Source organism: Cucumis melo, chromosome 12 (genome assembly GCF_025177605.1).
Source record: "Cucumis melo cultivar AY chromosome 12, USDA_Cmelo_AY_1.0, whole genome shotgun sequence".
NCBI classification, from domain to species: Eukaryota; Viridiplantae; Streptophyta; class Magnoliopsida; order Cucurbitales; family Cucurbitaceae; genus Cucumis; species Cucumis melo.
Window position 1 is genome coordinate 20,411,461 of NC_066868.1, and position 20,366 is coordinate 20,431,826.

General features: G+C 31.2%; 1 protein-coding gene across 1 annotated transcript; it reads right to left on the reverse strand.

Annotated features, from left to right (window-relative positions):
• Window positions 1–1,663: 1,663 nt before the first annotated feature.
• LOC103488658 (tetrahydroberberine oxidase-like) lies at window positions 1,664–4,216 on the reverse strand. Its single transcript, XM_008447487.3, has 2 exons — window positions 3,258–4,216; window positions 1,664–2,644 (listed from the first exon to the last, which is right to left on the reverse strand). The coding sequence occupies exons 1-2, from the start codon at window positions 4,138–4,140 to the stop codon at window positions 1,896–1,898; spliced, it is 1,632 nt and encodes a 543-aa protein (XP_008445709.1). The 5' UTR covers window positions 4,141–4,216; the 3' UTR covers window positions 1,664–1,895.
• Window positions 4,217–20,366: the final 16,150 nt, after the last annotated feature.

Genomic DNA, 20,366 nt, shown 5'->3' on the forward strand with positions numbered 1-20,366 from the left:
TTAAAAGAGACATGCTGTTTTTATCCAAGTTTCTTGCATTGGTTTTGGATTGCCATTTCACAATATTGAAATCACCTGCCAACATCCAAGAGAGGTTACAAATTGTTTGTAGGTTGGTAAGCTCTTCCCAAAAATAACTTCTCAAAGCCAATCTAGCAGGATCGTAAATTGCAGTAAACCACCAAGTGCAACCATCGACATTTTCTACTTTAATCGAAATTGAGTGATTACACTTAATTGTGTCTTTTATCTTGAATTTGATGTCATTCCAAAAAATCAAAAGACCACCTGAGCTACCGTTAGAGTCTAGAGCTATCCGATTGATATGTTGAAAAAACCAAAGAGACCTTGTATTTCTCTCGACGCAGCTCATAATAATGTTCAACTTTCCTCTTTGCACACTCTGTCCATGTCCTTATGATTATACTAGCTACAGTCATGCTGAGGCAATGTGCAGAAGTTGAGAAACTTGCGTCGGCACTTAGAACTATGTTTTAAGTTTTCATTTTTATTTTTATTATTCATGTAATTTTTGAACCTACGAATGTGTACTTTTTTAATATTTGAATTAATATTAATATAAAATAGATTTAGTATTTTATTAATTTCTTTTTAATTTTACGTTAATTGTAATTCAATTTGAAATTTTAATAATTTTTTATTAATTTTACGTTAATTTTGTTTTTATAATGAATTTAAATCAGATAACACTACTGACGCCACGTACAAGACGACGCCGACGTCGGTAGTAAGGTATTTGCGACGTCATGTTAACAAATGCCGGTAGTTTTTCATTGCCGACGTGTTGACCATGTCGACAAACAGTGCATTGTCAGTAACCCTTTGTCGACGTTGTTCCTTTTGCCCGTCGGGAGTGCCTTTGACGACAAGTCTCTCACAATGCTCTTGTCGACATCATTTGTACGTCGGTGTAGCCTTTTCCGACGTAGATCTGGCATTGGGTCGGTAAAACCCCTTCTTCTTATAGTGTTTTGAAGTACGAAATATCACGATGTGCCATCAAATATGATTGGAATATTCATGAATAGATACTCCTTATATAAGGAGAATGCGAGAAGGAGGAGGGATATTAGTTAATTTTGACCGAAAAGATAGAGATACCCAATTTGACATGTGGAGTCGGTATAAGTGCTTGATTAGGAATTACTCACATAATAGTATTCATGATTGTGTGCGTACAGAGATTTTTTATGGTGGATTGAATAAGAGTTCGCAAAGGCTGCTGATGCTGCGACAATTGGGGCTGGAGGTTGTTTGACAAAACGTATACTGATTTTGGCTCAAGAGCGGGAAAAAATTTGAATGACTCTGAAAGGTTGGAACATTATGAGTGCTTACTATTAGAATTTATGAGCTTGTATACTGAAAGCCCAAGGGTATTTACGTAAATTATTTTATCATAATGTTTCTTTTCTGTTTCTCAAGGCTCTTGTTTGCTTATTAGTTCTTTCCCCTTGTATCTTTGTGTTTCAAAAGAAAATCTTAACAAAAGTCTCTACTGTAGTTTTTCTTTCTAAACTAAGGTTTGCACGTATGAATGTGTTATTTCATTTCGTCTCTTTCAATACACACCAAAATCAATTGACTGCAATGATGACAAGATTACTGCAACCATAGCTTTGAATAAAGTCAATGTGAACTCGAATACTATAATAAAACTAAAATGTTCAAAAGAGCTTTTACATGTACGAAACTAACACATAAATTAAATAACAACCTACAAGAACAATTCATTTATTGTGATTGCAACATTACAATATAAAATATAGATCGAAAGGCGGCAGACATATGCTTACGAAGCTCTTATTGTTTGGTATCGTTTATAATAAACATAAAACCAAGTACATCGTGTAGCACATTTCATTCAAATCGCATTAAATTCTACGCTTCAGGAGAACGGGTATGCTTTGTTCATGCCTAAAGAAATTGTAAGGATCCACTTCATTTTTAACATATACCAACCTATCAAAATTGCTACCAAAATACTTCGAACCCCAGACATGAGCTCGCTTGTAGCTTGTCTTTCCATACTTACTATTTGATCCAATATCAAGGTCTCTATAGTTGACATATGCAGCTCTAGGAGATTTTGTAACAAAAGGAGTCATGTAACTATAGATATCTCGTATCCAATTTAGATGCGTCTTCTCTGCATTCAAACCTGGCTCAAACCACCCAGTAAGGTAGCCAATCTTGTATAGATTTCCAGCTCTATGCGAGAAAGGAATTTCCGACTCTGAAATTTGGCTCATCCTCCCCCCGTATGGAATAAATACCAGGTTTGCTCCTTCTATATCTTGAGATTTTAATCTTTGCCATACTTCCTTAATTGTAGCTTTGGAGATGGGTTCCTTAACATAATCGGATTTCATTTTGATATTTCCATTGGCTAAAGGTGTTCTATTGAGCAAAACTTCCAAGGGTTGATCTTCAATTTGAAGGCCATTGCCTGTATAAACAACTGATTCAATCCAACTTGTTTCTTTGCATTCTTCTTTTGTTAAACCCAATTGAGGAAATGTTTTGTTTAAGATTGCCATAAGCTCATCTGCCTTTCCAAGAAACAAAGAGAAGAATAATGCTATTGGGTTTATTTTGTCTCCTTGAGCTACAATTTTTCCACCTATATGATCATCAACAATCATATATATATTTAGAATTCAAATGAAATTGTCAATCAACCATAAAAATAACTCAACAAAAAAGATACTCAAACATTGTTTCAAATAATGTAGCCTCATCAAGAGGATTGAACCTGATCAACTTAAAGTTAAAGTTTGGCTACTCTCCACCTAACCGAGACCATTTTTTCTTTGAGTTTTGATGTAAATCACAATTTTGAATAATGACTTAACCAAAAGTCGATTCATTGGGACCATTGGATCAATTCATTGAACTTATTATTGGGTCAACCAAAAAAATGCATCTTATGGAAATATTAAAAACTCCATGTCACTGACAATTGCTATATAAAGTTGTAAATTTAATGTTTTTTTTTTTTATTTCTTAAATTTAATGTTTTGTGTGATAACTTTAAAATCAAAGTCAATTTTTCAAACACCCAAGTACACTTTAGTAAGAAATAATTTAATTTAATCTGATCTGTTCCATTATTATTTCAAAACCATTCGGTGTGACTTCCTTTTCATTAAAATATTTTTAATTGAAAAAGAAAAACAAATTTAAAAAAACTAAAATATATAAATAACAACTCAATCAAATATTGAAAAGAATACCAAGCAAATTGATGCCAAGAAATAGATCTTCATCCAATTTGTTGGCCACATATTGCCACTGATCGATAAGCTTGATTGCTTCTTCCTCCAAAGTTCTGCTAATTGTGCAAATTGTCACCGTGGCCGGAACCGGAACCAGCTTCACCTTCCACGCCACGACGATTCCAAAGCTCCCTCCGCCACCGCCTCTAATGGCCCAAAACAAATCCTCCCCCATTGACTTTCTATCATGAAACTCCCCATTTGCATCAACTATATAAGCATCTATCACATTATCCGCTGCAAGACCATATTTCCTTAGCAACGTCCCGAACCCACCGCCGCTGAAGTGCCCACCAACACCAACAGTTGGACAATTACCCGCTGGAAAAGCCAAGGTTCGACTTTTCTCAGCAATTCTGTAATAAAGTTCACCTAGAGTAGCTCCTGACTGAACCCATGCAGTACTTTGTTCGACTTCTATGGTGACCGAACTTAGATTGATAAGATCAACTACGACGAATGGGTGATAGGCGACATAGGATAAACCTTCGAAGTCATGACCACCACTTCGGATTCTTATTTGAATGCCGTGCGATTTGGAGCAAATTACGGCAGCTTGAACGTGGGAAATATTTGAAGGGGTTATGATGAGGAGTGGCTTTGGGGTGTTGGGAGTTGAGAATCTGAGGTTTCTAATGGAGAAATTCAAGACTGGTGAATAAGAAGTGTTGATGGGAGTGTAAACAAGTTTGGTAATGGATTTAGAATCTGGAGAATGGTGGAGAAGACATGGAAGAAACTCTTCATGGTTTACATGAGAAGAAGCAGAAGGCCATACGGAAGATGATGAACATACAACGATAAATGCAAGGGAAAGAGGGAGTAATAGAGAAAACTTCATTGTTGGGTTGGGAAATTTTTTGATTGAGAGGTGAGAGGTCGACTATTTATTGTCATTTGCATGGAAACTCGAACTAGATATTAGTTTGTTAATATGAACGATGACTATTTACAGGTAGGATGCACTTAATTACCATTCTTCCAATATCTTTTCACACACACAAAAAGAAATCATTTTAAATCATTTAAAAAAAAATTGCCTTTGAACAAAGATAGATGGGTGCAGTCCAAACAGCAGGATCGGACAATAGATAGGTTTGCACATAAATATTTTCAAGTTACTACTCCGTAAAGTACCATAATTAACTGCAATCTATTTGTGTGTAACCCTCCTTTATTGTATAAAAATGGTAATAAATAGATGTGACCCCAAACTAAATACTTAGGATGTGTTTGGGGTAGGGTTTTAGGAGGAAAAGAATTAGGAAATTTGGGCCAAACCGTGTTTGGCCCCAGGAATATGATAAATAATCTTAATCTCTAAATAACCCTTTCTTATCTATCTTTATTTTCTTACAACCCTACATTACCCTACCCAAATAACCCAATCTAAATTCTATTATTATTTTTAAAATTACTATAATCATAATCTTTCCCCAAACACATTATTATAACACTACTATTACAATCCCTTCCTAAACACATACTATTATAATCCTACCTTTTATATTTTTTTTCCCCAAACATATATTATCATAACACTAGGATTATCATAATCCTTTTCCCTCATAACTCTTTCTCTCTCCCAAACGCACCCTTAGGTATTATTTTTTCAAACTCTATCTATCTTTTGTCACTCGAAAAGACACAACAAATAATTAAAAATAAGCAAAAAGAAGAGTTTGTCATGTTTGACAAAGAGATAGTCTAAAAATGATTGGTTTCTATTAGGAGTTGGATCCGACGGGCAAAAGCCCGATCGTCCCTAGTAGGAGTCGGAATTAGAAAAGAAGAAAGCAAAAAGAAGGGAGAAGATTTTTTTTTTTTTTATTTCATACATTTGTCATGAGAAAATAATGATATTTATTTATAAGACTAACAAGTTTGATTCTTAATAGGATTTGGACTAATTTTAAAATTTTTAAATAATAAAATAAAATTAAAGTTTAATTATTTAGGTTATTTTATTTTAGAATAAAATCTTGGATTTCACATTTGAGATATTTTAAAATTTTAATTTTTTTAAATAAAACTAAAATTCGATTATTTTATGTTATCTTATTTTAGAATAAAAACTTGGAGTTCAGTTTTGACATATTTAAACATATTTTAATTTTTATTTTTTAAAAAAAAAATCCAATTATTTTGTGTTATTTTATTTTGAAATAAAATCTCGAATTTCAATTTTTTTAGATAATTACGCATATTTAAATATTTCAAATTTTAGATTTTACTCCGAAATTAAAATTAAAATTTAGATTTTACCTCCATTTTTATCTCAAATTTAAATTGGAGCCGTAAATCTAACTTTATCCCAAAATTGGGGTTTCGTATTTATGTCCAAATTAAAATTTTGTCATTTTATCCCAAAATTAAAATTGGTCATTCCAAATTCTTGTGCGACACAAATTAAGATATGATACAAACATCGTCCTTATCTCAAATTAAAATATGGTTCCAAATTTTATAAAAAAATCATCAAATTTAAATTTTTATCATTAAATCAAAGTAAGTTGAGAATAAAACCTTGAACATTTCTCAAATTAAGGATTGACCATATTCTAACCTTTATTTCAAATTTAAATCAAACTCATATACTAAATTCATAGTTTGATTAATTTGATATGTCAAACTGATAAAAAAAATGCTCGTATTTGTACTTCAAATTTATCTTTTTCGATATTCACCCACCCATACATGTGCATAAATCTCGAAAAAGGAGCATTTGTTGAATAAGAAATTTTGGAACCAATCACAAATTGTCACATCATTTACTAAAAAATTAATTGCATCTTGGATTAACTAAAAATTTACACATGACCCAAATTAAATTTAAAGACAAATTGACCAATTCTAATGATGTTACATGTCTTTATTATGACAATTGGAACAAATTAATTATTTTGATTCAATTATATATTATTTACTTGCTAAAATTCAAGGGATAGTTGCAAATGTAGCAATTATATTCAAAATAATTAAGTATATAGCAACATTTTAAAAAAATTGTAAATATAGCAAAATTTGTCAAAATCTATCAATGGTAGGAGTCTATCACTCATAGACCATGTAGCAAATGTTGGTCTATCACTGATAAACCATAGGAGTCTATCGACGATAGAAGTCTATCACTGACAAATTTTGTTATATTTGCAATTTTTTAAAATACTGCTACATAGTTAATAATTATTCTAAAAATTGCTATTCATTCTAATTATTCAAAATTTAATTGAGCCAAAAAATAAACTTAATTTAACCCAAATGTTAAATATGACCAAAATACATGTGATTGAGCCCATGATTCTGGTCTATGGACCAACTACGCCCAAGTCCATAAAACCTACCAAGGAACTAAAAGTTCTCTTCATTGTGGAGATTGAAAATTTTTTAGTCTTGAAGGCCTATGCCCTCTCTTGGTGTGAAAATAACTACTCTTGGGAGGTGAACATCAGTGAACTTATTTTCTTTTGGCATTGTCTTTGGAATAACCTTAACCGTCCTCCTGCAAAATTCCTGAGGCTCTATGCCCTCTCCAAAAACCAAAAGGCTTTCGGTCAAAGACGAATGGAATACAACCTCTAGAGATTGGAACATTTATCCTAGAAGGCCTCTTAGTGATAGGGAAATTCTACTTTGGAATCAAGTCAAAGCCTCATTTCCCGTTCCTTGCTTCAACAAAGGTATTAGCAAACCAAGGTGTACTCAATTGCTTCTATAAGAGAGACTCTCCTTTCGAACTAGAATCGTATTGATATTGGCATCAATGGTGCGCCCTTAAAAAACATTTGGAGTTTTAATGGTTACCAAAAAGTGCCCATTCTTTATCTGATCAATGCTTCATGAAGGGCTTAATACTATTGAAAACTTGCAAAGGAAGATGTTGAATGCTTGTCTTAGCCCAAATTGGTGCATCTTGTGCAAAGTTGATTGCGAAAATAGAAAGCATCTTTTTCTTGATTGCAAGCTTGCTTAGGATATTTGGGATAGATTTCAAACTGTGCCGGGTCACGCTATTATGAACAATGATGTTAATTCTGTCTGTCACTCCCTATGTCATCTAAACAAAAGAAACAGGAAAAACATCATCTGCTTCAACCTTGGGGTTGCTATCCTTTGATCCCTATGGAACGAAAGATACAACAGAATCGTGAACAATATTTGTAATGGTGTAGCTGAAGCCCCTTATTTAAAAATTACCAACCTAGAGTGATTACTTTAAACTGCCAAGTCATGTAGTGATTACTTTAAACTACCAAGTCATGTACGATTAACTCTTGGGCTCCCCTCCGGCCCGCTTGTTACCTATTGTTTATTAATAATATTTGAGGGGCGACTGTGATCCCTACCAGTTTTCTTGGTAGTTTTTCAATCTGTCTCGTTTCCTTCTAAAGAAAAGAACAAATAATTTAAAGGAATATTGAAGGTCGAGAGAATGGTAATAACAATTCAAGAACAAAAGTTTAAGAGTTGTATAGTATAAAATCTTAAATAATGAATTTGAAAACAAGAAATTCAATGAAAACACAATTGTCTTTAGATGTTTTTGGTATCCGACAATAAATGAAAAAAAATGAATTCTAATTCACTATATTTATAAATTATAAAATCAGTCATGATTATTGATTGAATATTAGTTGATATTATATTTTATTAATTTATTTTTGAACCTGATTTATTTTATGTTGAAAAAAATAGTTTTATGGAGGTAATAACGTATATAATTTATAATACATTAGACAATACATATTTTAATATAAGAAAATTCAACCGACTATATTTTTCTTTTTTTTTTTTATCTTGGTTTTATATCAAAATTTGAAATTTAAATATAATTTATAATAAAAATGGTTCCAAATATAGCAGTTAAATTTAAAGTAATAAAATATATGATAATAGTTTTAAAAAGTTATAAATATAACAAAGAGTTGTCAGAATCTATTAATAATTGATAGACAACCATACCATATTACAAATATTGGTTTATCATTAATAAACATTGGAAATTTATTATTGACACAAGTATACCTTTAATGATTTTTGCTATATTTGCAACTTTTTTAAAATGTTGTTGTAACTCTTAGGAAAATTTTCCTAAATAAAACAAACTGGTGAAATATTTACAGTCCGTGTAACAGAACCCATAAAGCTAGTCATTTTTTATATATTACAGGTTTGCCTTTTCATCTTTTTCTGCTCTCTACGATTTTTCGTCTTCGTCTTCGTTTGTATTATTCTTGTTTAGCTGCGATTTCTTTCATTTTTTTTTTCGTTTTTAGATTTGGGTAACTAAATCTATTTCTTTCTATAGTCTTTCATGTTTTTCTCTCTTTTTTCAGATGCGTGCATGTCTTTCTTCCTCTTTCTTTCTTTCTTTTTTCTCATCCACTTCATGCATCGTATAATCTGATAATGTATAAGAATCTTGAAAAAATTGGTTAGACATTTAAATTAGGGTAACAAAAAAATAAAAGATTGTGTATAAAGAATATTGAAAAAAAATCGTTTATACCAAATTTTGAAAAAAAAAAATCATTTAGATTTGGTGTAGCCAAATCTAAACGATCGTGTAGCTAAATCTAAACGATGATGTAACCCAATTAATTAAATGAGCGTGTAACAAATTAAACGATAGAATTGAAAAAACAAATCTAAACCATCGTGTAGCACAAATCTAAACGATCGTGTAACAAATCGCATATTGTTGACGGGATAGTTTTGGTATCTTACAGGTTAGACTTCTGGATTTTTTCCATTTTCGGAACTATGCAGTGTAGATACTTTACCACTTTTTTATATTTTTGAAATAACCCCTAACTCATAATTATTATTTTTAAAATTACAATCTATTATAACCATCCTTTTAAAAAATTACACTGTTTGAATTACATAGTCGAGTCTAGCCCGCCAAATACATAATTATTACGAATTTGAAAACATACAAGCATATTTATTTAAACTATTCTAATCTATAGCCATCAATTTATTTTGTTAAGAGAAATCTTCCATATGTGCGATGACTTGGGATGAAAGAAAAAGAAAATGATAAATAACGTGGGAACCAAGAAAACCAAATTGTTAAAATTTATCATTACCAAATTGATAACTTTTATTATTTTTGGAAAAGAATTCAAAGCCTTTGACATTTCCAAAAAAATCTCTAGTGATAGAAACATTTAGGTCCATACCAATATGTCAACATAATTTCTCGTTCATATGAAGCCAAGATTAAAACTTGAACACATAATTTCATATCATATGAAGATTTTGATTCATATTTTCTCAATTCTTATTGAATTGAATATAGATTTTGTATGTTCCATAGAAATTGAAATCAAATTAAAATTTAAGGTTTGTTATATTGTCCGTAAGTGAACTAGTTAAGAGATATATTTTAAACTTTAAAATGATTAGGGGTTTCTAATCTCTACTCAATGTTTTAATAATAATTAACATTTTTAACTTTATTCATATTTATTTTTTGTCTACATATGTGACGTGTATTATCATTTTTTAATTATTTAATTGAAAAATTTTCGTAAATATAACAAACTATTAAAATATTTATAACTCGTGTCATAAAGTTAGCCATTTTTTAAATATTTTAGTTTGCTTTTCCATTTTTCTTCTTTTCTCTGTCATTTTTTAATGTCTTTCTTCCTTTATTCTTTTGATTTTTTTATCGTCTTTTTTCCTCGTCTTTCATCTTTTTTCTCTTATTTTTTTCGCTTTTCCACTCTTTTTTTACGTCGTTTAGATTTAGGTAATTAAATCTGATTTCTTTCTATCGTCTTTCTTATCTTGAGAAAAAATCATTTAGTCAAATCTAGAGGATCGTGTATCAAATTTTGGAAAAAAATTGTTTAGATTTGGCTACCTCAAATTTAAACGATCGTGTAGATAAAACGAAACAATCGTGTAGTCAAATCTAAACGATCGTGTAGCCAAATATAAACGAACAAATCTAAACGATCGTGTACAAAAAAAATAGTCAAATCTAAACGATCGTGTACAAAATATATTAAGCACTTTGTTGACGGAATATTTTTTGTATTTTTCATTGTAAGTCTTTGGGCTTTTTCCGTTTTTATAATTATTCTATATAGTGTTAATATTTTACCGTTTTGTTATATTTTTTAAAAGATCCATGTTTAAAAAATAATTACTTAATTAATTAATCATTTTTTGGCCAAAAAGTTTCAATGAATAATATATATGTTAGGTATTGAACATAATCACTTAATTAATTAATCATTCTTTGTTGAAATTGTGTGTATATATTCAATAAAAAAATTATCTTTGACAAAAGAAAACTTAGAAAAAGAATTCCAAAGCGAGACGAAATTAAACCTCTCAAGTCTAAAGTAATCAAATTTTGAAAACCAAATTTTGAACGTTTTAAAAAAAATATATATTTTTTAGGTTTCAATCGTGTCGTAATATTTTAATGTCTTATTTAATTTCCATATGGAATATTTAATTTATAAGTAAAATATTTATAAAACTAGATGAAATAAATAATGACATCAAAGTTTTTCATCCATTTTTCCGTATGATTTTGAGTATAGTTCATTTAATGAACTTTGTATTAAACGTAAATGGGTCGACTGATGTTGAGATTCTACTTTTCTCATGATCAAATTGACCAAATTTTCTTTCAACTTTTTCCTTTGTGACCCAAGGTTTTGTCTCCGTTGCGTCTTAATAATCTATGGTATATATTGTCTTTTCCAGCGCTAGCAGATCAGTCGTGTGACTTTGTTGGAAATTTGATTAATTACCTTTACATTTTTCTTAGGCAGTGGTTTCTATAGTTTGTCTTAACTTCCACTTTTGAAGTTAAGAGTGTTTTCCTGTAAAATATTTTTCTTATCTAAAAATATCTAGTTGTAATATTTTTGTCTGATCTTCTTTATTGAAACACGACCTTTGATCTATTACAAACGAAATTCTTGGATTTGATTATTTAAGGAGAATTATGAAGACCTTTTATGGTTTTGGCCCATTTGATGATTTTTTGTAGGATGACCAAACTATTCATCAATGTGTTTCTGTTCTTTGCACACTATATTCCGGTGTGCAAGTTCTTCATCCATTGGATGCAACACATGGAAGATTATCTTAAGGAGCATAAGTCATTGTTGACGAGGACTATATATTCTCTATCTTAGGAGGATCCTAAGATTCATCAATGAATAGAGTTCGTTGATTTAAGGTAAGATAACAATAATGTTGAGAGAAGTCTCACGCACACAGTCGAAAGTCAACATGTATACCACTAATCAAATTCCTGGCGTGTAGGTCTGGAATCAAATTCCTGGGAATTGAATGCCTGTGGTCTTATTTGATAGGGTTCTGATGCCTAGGAATTATAGATGTCTGTACTTGGGGTGTCTAGATTTTCTAATGTCTGTACTTAGGGTTTTGCCTTTTTTTTTTTTTTTTAACTGTACATTATCATGCATCAAATTTTTAATTGAATTTTGTTTTTATACTTGTAATGTAATTTATTGACTCTATTGACTTTCATGACAATAATGTAAAAATGAAAAATTTTAATATTCAATATTAATTTTGATTATTGTAGCATTAACATGAATGATATAATTATGAATATTACAAACCATTCACAAAATATAATAAGTCATGTAATCAAATGATGTTTTACGGAAGTTTTATTTAAAGCAACATCAAAAGGGATCTAATAGATTTCAAAATAAGCATAACAAAAGGATCATGCAAAAGTGATAGTCAAGTGGAGTAACTTTTACGTCATAGTTATGGTTACGTTGTCTTCTTATGAAGGGCATGTAACGTATTTTCAACCAATTTATCAAAAGAGTTTAAATAAAAATGTGTTTTTTTTAAAACACTTTTCTCTTAAGTCAATCAAATAAGTTATAAGTCTTCTTGTTAAATTGACCAACATAAAGAATGAAAAATGTTATTAAACTAAAAATAAATCATTGTACATATGATATATATTTAAAATTTCTACCATATTATCAGTTTGATTTATATACACTTGAAATCACATCATCAATTTTCACCTAGGAAAAATATAACAAAATAAACAAAATCTCCTAAAATGAAGGAAATCTTAGTTTTAAATAAAAAAGAGAAATTAGATAATTAAAAAATATGATATAATAATAATAATGAAAAATGCGTATTTTAAAAAAATGTTATTGTGATTAAATCAAAAGTGTATTTGGAAAATGACTTAGATAAAAAAATTTCAAAAATTTAATTTTATTAATTTTTCAAGGTTTGTTGTGGTTGCCGGACTTGGTGGTCGGAAGTTCGCCAATGGAGTTGTCAGAAATAACATTCAATAGTCGGCCAACAATAGTCATCAAAGGGTGGTGTTCGGAGTTGGCCGATGAATTTTTAAGATTGAATTAGAAAAAAAATAATTCATGGATTGAATAGTGTTTATTATTCAAACTCATGGGAAAGAGTGTAAGAATTCTTGGTGATGATTGTCATTGATCAATGGTGAAGATGGTCAACAGTCGCCAATGTTTAATTAAGACAATTGGTTGATCTTCAATCATCATGACAATTGGTCACCAAGGTCATGGCTATTGGTCATTGACTATCACGACAATAGACACGACATTGATAATTAACTAATTTTAATCTGTAAAGTTATCTAGTTCAAAGATCTTGGCATTGTGTTTCTCTCACTTTCCTTCCTTTAGACTTAATTTAAGTTTCTTGATGTGAAGAATAAACTAGTTAATGAGGTAGTGAGAGGACCAATTCCTAAAGTTCTATTATAGACACCACCCATCATGGTGTTAAATTATGACATTATCTTTTAACCTAATGGGTCTAATAAACAATAAGCCCAAGGATTTTTATGACAAAGGTGTTATCAACAAGAATATGAATAACACTTACATTGCTTTGATCTCAAAAAAGAAGGATTATTCTCATCCTAAAGACTTCAGACCAATCAGCCTAACAACGTCCATCTACAAGATCATTGCCAAAACTCTTTCAAACAGATTAAAAACCACCCTTCCTGACACCATCTCAGGAAAACAGCTAGCTTTTGTCAAGAATCGCCAAATAACTGATGCTATCCTAATGGCAAATGAAGCTGTGGATTATTGGAAGGTGAAGAAGATTAAGGGCTTTATTTTGAAGCTTGACATTGAAAAGGCTTTTGACAATTTAAATTGGGATTTCATCGATTTTGTCCTAGAGAAAAAGAATTTTCCAAACCTTTGGAGAAAGTGGATAAAAGGATGTATAAGCAATGTCACTTACTCTGTTATTGTCAACGGAAGACCCCAAGGTCGTATTAAAGCTAACAGAGGTCTTAGACAAGGTGATCCCCTTTCCCCTTTTCTGTTTGTTATTGCCATGGATTACCTTAGTCGTCTTTTATCCCATCTGGAAAGTTCTGGTGCCATTAAAGGGGTATCTCTCAATAGTAATTGCAACATCTCCCACATCCTCTTCGCTTATGATATTCTTCTTTTCATAGAAGATAATGATTGTTTTCTGAATAACCTTAGAATGGCTTTATCTCTGTTTGAAAGAGCTTCGGGTCTCAAAATAAATTTATTGAAATCAGCTCTGGTGCCAGTGAATGTGTCCTTGAATAGAGCTAAAGAATGTGCTTCGTTTTGGGGTATTTCTTGCCATTCTCTCCCCCTCTCCTACTTGGGAGTTCCTCTTGGTGGCAACCCAAAATCCAACCTTTTTTGGCGCAACGTTGAAGATAAGATCCAAAAAAAAGCTCAATAATTGGAAATATGCTCAGATATCAAAAGGTGGAAGACTCACTTTAATCAAGTCTACCCTTAGCAGTCTTCCTATATATCAACTATCTGTTTTCCAAGCTCCTTCCTTGACGTGCAAAAACATTGAAAAATTCTGGAGAAAGTTCCTTTGGAAAGGTAATAATGGATCAGAAGGGTCTTACCTAATCAACTGGACTAAAGTCTTTAAATCTAAAGAGGAGGGTGGACTGGGTATCTCAAGGCTTCATGTGACAAATAAAGCCCTCTTATCTAAGTGGCTCTGGTGTTATCTCTCGGAACCTAATGCCCTTTGGAGGAGGCTGATTCAATGCAAATATAAAGGCAACTATCCAGGAGACATTCCATCAAACATCTCCTCTAGTACTTCTAAAGCCCCGTGGAGATCTATCATCGACAACATCGATTGGTTCAAAAGTAATCAAAGTTGGGAATTGAATAATGGAGATCAAATCTCCTTCTGGTATTCTAATTGGTCTCAAGAAGGACATCTCTCAACTGCCTATCCTAGACTTTTTGCTCTTACTCTTGGCAAAGAAATCTCAGTTAAAGATGCGTGGAACACATTCGATAACCAATGGAACATAATTTTTAGAAGAGAGCTGAATGATAGAGAAAGATGCAAATGGGCAAAAATTTTAGAGATTCTCCCTACTCCGAGGTCTAATAGACGATCAAGCAAGCCTACCTGGACTCCTGACAGCAACAACTCTTTCTCCATTGCATCCGCAAAAGTCTTGATATCTCGGCAGCTGGATCAATCTCCAAGGGACCCTCGAGCAAAGCTTCTTGAGATCATATGGAAGTCCACCATTCCAATGAAGATCAAATTCTTCATGTGGTGCCTGATACAAAGAAGAATAAATACGATGGAGGTTATTCAGCAAAGAATGCCCAACATTCCCCTTCAACCCAACTGGTGCGTGCTTTGTAAAAAAGATAGTGAATCAGGAATCCACCTTTTTCTTCGATGCGAAGCTGTGAAACCCTTATGGTCCTTTCTCCAGCACTCTCTCAATTTCGCACTCGGTACCGACGAACTGGAGGATTTGTTCTCCTTCTTCCGCTCTCTAAATTGCTCCATCCCGAAACACAAGGTTATTTTTTGTGGAATTATAGCCTTATTTTGAGAAATTTGGTGTGAAAGGAATTTTAGAATTTTTGGAACCTCTAGCTCTCATAAAACAACTGCCAATATGTGGGAGGACTGTAAAATCCTTATAGGCAATTGGTGCAGTAGGGACTCTTATTTTAAAAATTATTCGACTGCTACAATTGCTTTAAACCCTAGCACCTTCTGTAATTAGCTCTTGGGCTTTTCTCTAGCCCCTCATTAATAAATTTGTGTGTCTAGTGCGGTCTTAGGTTCAATCCTAAGTCCTATCTAGCTGTTTCCTTTAAAAAAAAAAATGTTAGGGTTTATTGTATAATCATGAAACTAAAGTTTACATGTGGTATCAGAGCCAAGTTGAGAACTTATAATTTTACACGGATGATTAATGATTTGTTTTAATATTTCCGCTGCATGGTTTTTTCTTTAAATTTAAATTTAAATTAAAGATTATTTGATTAAAGATTATGACTTTGAAAATTTGTTTTATGGAAAGCCAAAAGAAAAGAAAATTATAAAAGTTTTAAATTCACTGTTTTTCTTCGAGGAGTTAATTCACCCATCGCTGGCAACCTTAATAAAATTCATTGAGCCACTTATTAATGATTGAAGTTTCTCAGTTAATTTTTAAAGATTTGAAGATTTTAATTTCAATAATTAAGATATTGAAATGCCACCGCCGGCGATCTTTACGAAGATTTGATATTTTTTTTTTTAAGAATTAAGATATTGATTTTGATATAAATTTCAATTATCTATTTGAAAGGCCACGAATTAAATTAATATTCTAATCTTTGATAAAAGGAATTAAAATCTAATAAAGATTACGATATTGTCAAAAATCTAACTCATCATAAATCTAATTAAATTTTAGATTTTAATGATTTTCGAAATATTGCATATATTTAGTTTATGTTGGAATTGATGTTCACGTGTTAATTATATTTTATGTGTTATGTTTAAAGTATCCATTTATCTCTAAAATTTAAATTATACAATTAAATTTTGGAGGATAATGTATGAATGTATGAATTTTTTATGAAATTCTTGTATCTAACTGTAAATTATGAGGTAAATCACTTGGAATTATGTTGTTCGATGTCTATATATTAGGAATAATTTGTTAGTCACCAAAGTGACCAAATTAGTAAGTTTTATAGACATTCTATTAATAGTATTTTGCAAATTAAGAAAATAATTATTTATAATTATTTTAATATGATATCTATATTATGAATAATTTGTTAGTCACCAAAGTGACCAAATTAGTAAGTTCAATAGATATCAAATTAAGGTTAAACTCAATTACTTATATTTATGTGATGATGATGAATTATTTTATATTATGAAAAATAAAGATGTTATTATGAGTATATTGATTTTTATTATTATAAAACTTTTAAATTGCCCAAAGGTAATTAGTAGTTTTAATAATTTTGAATCTTATTATGGTTAATTGGAATTGTTTTATCATGATGCCTATGTTATGAACAATTTGTTAGTCACCAAAGTGACCAAATTGGTAAATCTTTAGACATCAAATTAAGATTGATTCAATTACTCATGTCCATTTGATGCTAATCAATGAGATAATATTATGAAACATTAATGATTTGTCATGAGTATATTGATTTTCATTATTATAGAACATTTAATTTGCACAAAGGTAATTAGCAGTTTTATAATTTTGAATCTTATTATGGTTAATTGAAGTGTTTGGTTAGATATTGTTAGTATATCCAAAGATAACTAATGTATCTAATTTGAGCATTTAAATTACAAATTATATGAAACTAAATCTAGCATTAGTTAAGTGTAAATGTTATAATTGTTATGCCTTCCAAAGAAGAACTTCAATGTATAAATTAATGGTTATTTATCGGAACATACGTCAATATCTTTAAGTTTATTTCTCAAAGCAATGATATATGAGCATATTTATTTTGTAATTGCAGCATCTGCTCTTGTTTCTCTTTATTCGCATGCTACATCTATAATAAAGTTTAATGAACTCAATTTCTCTGATTGGTGCGAACAAATCCGATTCCATCTTGAAATTTTGGATCTTTATTTATCACTTTTAAGTGAGAAACCTGCTGCAATTACTTCTGCTAACAGTGATGAGGATAAATCTTTCTATAAACCTTGGGAAAGGTTAAATAGATTGAACTTAATATTTATGCGAATGACTGTAGCAAACAATATTAAGTCCATAATTAAGAACACTGAAGATGATAAGGAATTTATGAAATATGTGAAAAAATGTTCTTAGTCAGAGTCGGCTGACAAGTCACTTGCTGGAATACTTTTGAGTACTTTAACCAACATCAAGTTTGATGGTTCTCGTACTATACATGTGCATATCCTTGAAATGACGAACTTGGCAGCAAGGTTAAAGATCATGGGAATAGAAGTTAATGAGAATTTTTTGGTAACGTTTATCCTTAATTCCTTACCTTTAGAGTATGGTCCATTTCACATGAACTATAACACTCTGAAAGATAAATGGAATGTGCATGAATTACAAAGTATGCGCATTCAAGAGGAAGCGAGGCTTAAAGAAACCAATAATTCACTCTGTCCATCTCATGGGTCATAAAGGAGCTGAAAAAAAAAACTGGAAAAAAGAATGGTAAGGGCAATCATGGACAATTAAAGGTAAAACAATCATCTGCCCCAATCCACAAAAAGGGACAAATTAAGGATAAGTGTCGTTTTTGCAACAAATTAAACCAGGACACTATCAGAAAGATTGTCTAAAACGTAAGGCATGGTTCGAGAATAAAGGTAAGCATAATGCTTTAGTATGTTTCAAATCAAACTTAACTGAAGTTCCATATAATATATGGTAGATTGATTCTGGTTGTACCATTCATGTTTCCAATACGATGCAGGGATTCCTTACGACCCGAACCACAAACCCAAATGAGAAATTCATTTTTATGGGAAACAGAGTTAAAGTTCCAGTTGAAGTTGTGGGAAACTATCGTTTAACTTTAGATATTAGACATCATTTAGACCTTTTTGATACCTTTTATGTTCCTTCTATTTCTCGTAATTTGATTTCCTTATCAAAACTTGACACTTCAGGTTATTACTTTAAATTTGGGAATGAGTGTTTTAGTTTATTCAAACAGAACATTTTTATTGGTTCTAGTATTCTTTGTGATGGCTTATATAAATTAAAGCTTGATAATGTTTTTGCTGAGAGTTTGTTAACCTTGCATCATAATGTTGGTACTAAAAGTGGTCAAACTAATGTATTTATAAATGAAGTTGAAAGACAATTAGATAGAAAGGTGAAAATCTTAAGATCTGATAGAGGTGGTGAGTATTATGGAAAATATGACGAGAATGGACAATGCCCCGGTCCATTCGCCAAATTCCTAGAAAGCCATGGCATATGTGCTCAATACACAATGCTAGGAACACCATAACAAAATGTTGTTGCAGAAAGGCGAAATCGTACATTAATGAATATGGTTAGAAACATGTTAATTAATTCATTTTTACCTGTGTCCTTGTGGATGTATGCATTAAGAAGCGCTCAATATTTATTAAACAGGGTTCCTAGTAAGTCAATTCCAAAGGCACCTTTTGAATTGTGAATAGGAAGGAAACCTAGTTTAAGATACCTACATGTTTGGGGTTGTCAAGTGGAAGTAAGAATTTATAATCCACATGAAAAGAAACTGGATTCAAGAACAACCAGTGGTTTCTTCATTGGTTATCCAGAAAAATCAAAATGGTATAGATTTTATTGTCTTAACCACAGTATGAGAATAGTTGAAACTGGAAATGTAAGGTTCATTGAGAATGACATAATTAGTGGGAGTTTGGAACTGCGAAAAGTGGAAATTCAAGGAGTTTGGGTGGAAATTCCTTCATCTATAACTTCTTCTCAAGTTGTTGTTCCTGTAGTTGTTGACTCTGTTAACAATCCACAAGAACAACAAATTAATGGTCAAACACCACATATTCATATTGTAACAAATGAACTTGTAACGAGGGACCACAAAAAATAGAATTAAGAAGATCTGTAAGATCAAGAAGATCAGCTATTTTTAGTGATTATTTGGTTTATTTACATGAGTTAGAATTTGACTTAAGCATTGATAATGATCCGATTTCGTTTTCACAAGCCATTAAAGGAGATAATTCTACCAAATGGTTAGATGCCATGAAAGAAGAGTGAAAATCTATAAATAATAATGAAGTCTGGGTTCTTGTAGAATTGCCTAAAGAAAATAAAAAAGTTGGGTGTAAATGGGTCTTTAAGGCCAAACGTGACTCAAATGGCAATATTGAACGATACAAGGCTAGACTTGTTGCCAAAGGTTATACTCAGAAAGATGGCATTGACTACAAAGAGACATTTTCTCCTGTCTCGAAAAAAAGACTCATTAAGAATTATTATGGCTTTGGTAGCTCATTATGTTTTAAAACTTCATCAAATGGATGTGAAAACTGCCTTTCTAAATGGAAATTTAGATGAAGAAGTGTTCATAGATCAACCAGAAGGTTTTATGGTTGAAGGAAAGGAACATATGGTGTGTAAATTAAAGAGGTCAATATATGGACTTAAACAAATTTCCAAACAGTGGTATCTTAAGTTTAATGATACCATCACATCTTTTGGTTTTAAAGGAAACATCGTTGATCGATGTATATACCTAAAGATCAATGGGAGTAAGTTTATAATTCTTGTTCTATATGTTGATGACATCTTGCTTGCTACAAATGACTTTGATTTATTATGTCAAACCGAAGAATTTCTTTCTAAAAACTTTGAAATGAAAGATATGGGTGAGACATCCTATGTGATTGCAATTGAAATATTCCGTGACCGAACACATGGATTGTTAGGATTGTCTCAAAAGGCCTATATTAATAAAGTTTTAGAGAAATTTAAGATGGACAAATGCTCTTCAAGTGTAGTTCCAATTCAGAAGGGAGACAAATTTAGTCTCATGCAATGTCCAAAAAATGAATTGGAACGAAATCAGATGGAAACTATTCCTTATGCATCTATTGTTGGAAGCTTATTGTATGCACAAACTTGCACTAGACCAGACATCAGTTTTGCTATGGATATGCTAGGCAGGTATCAAAGTAATCCAATAATAGATCATTAGAAAGCTGCAAAGAAAGTTTTAAGGTATCTGCAAGGAACAAAAGATTATA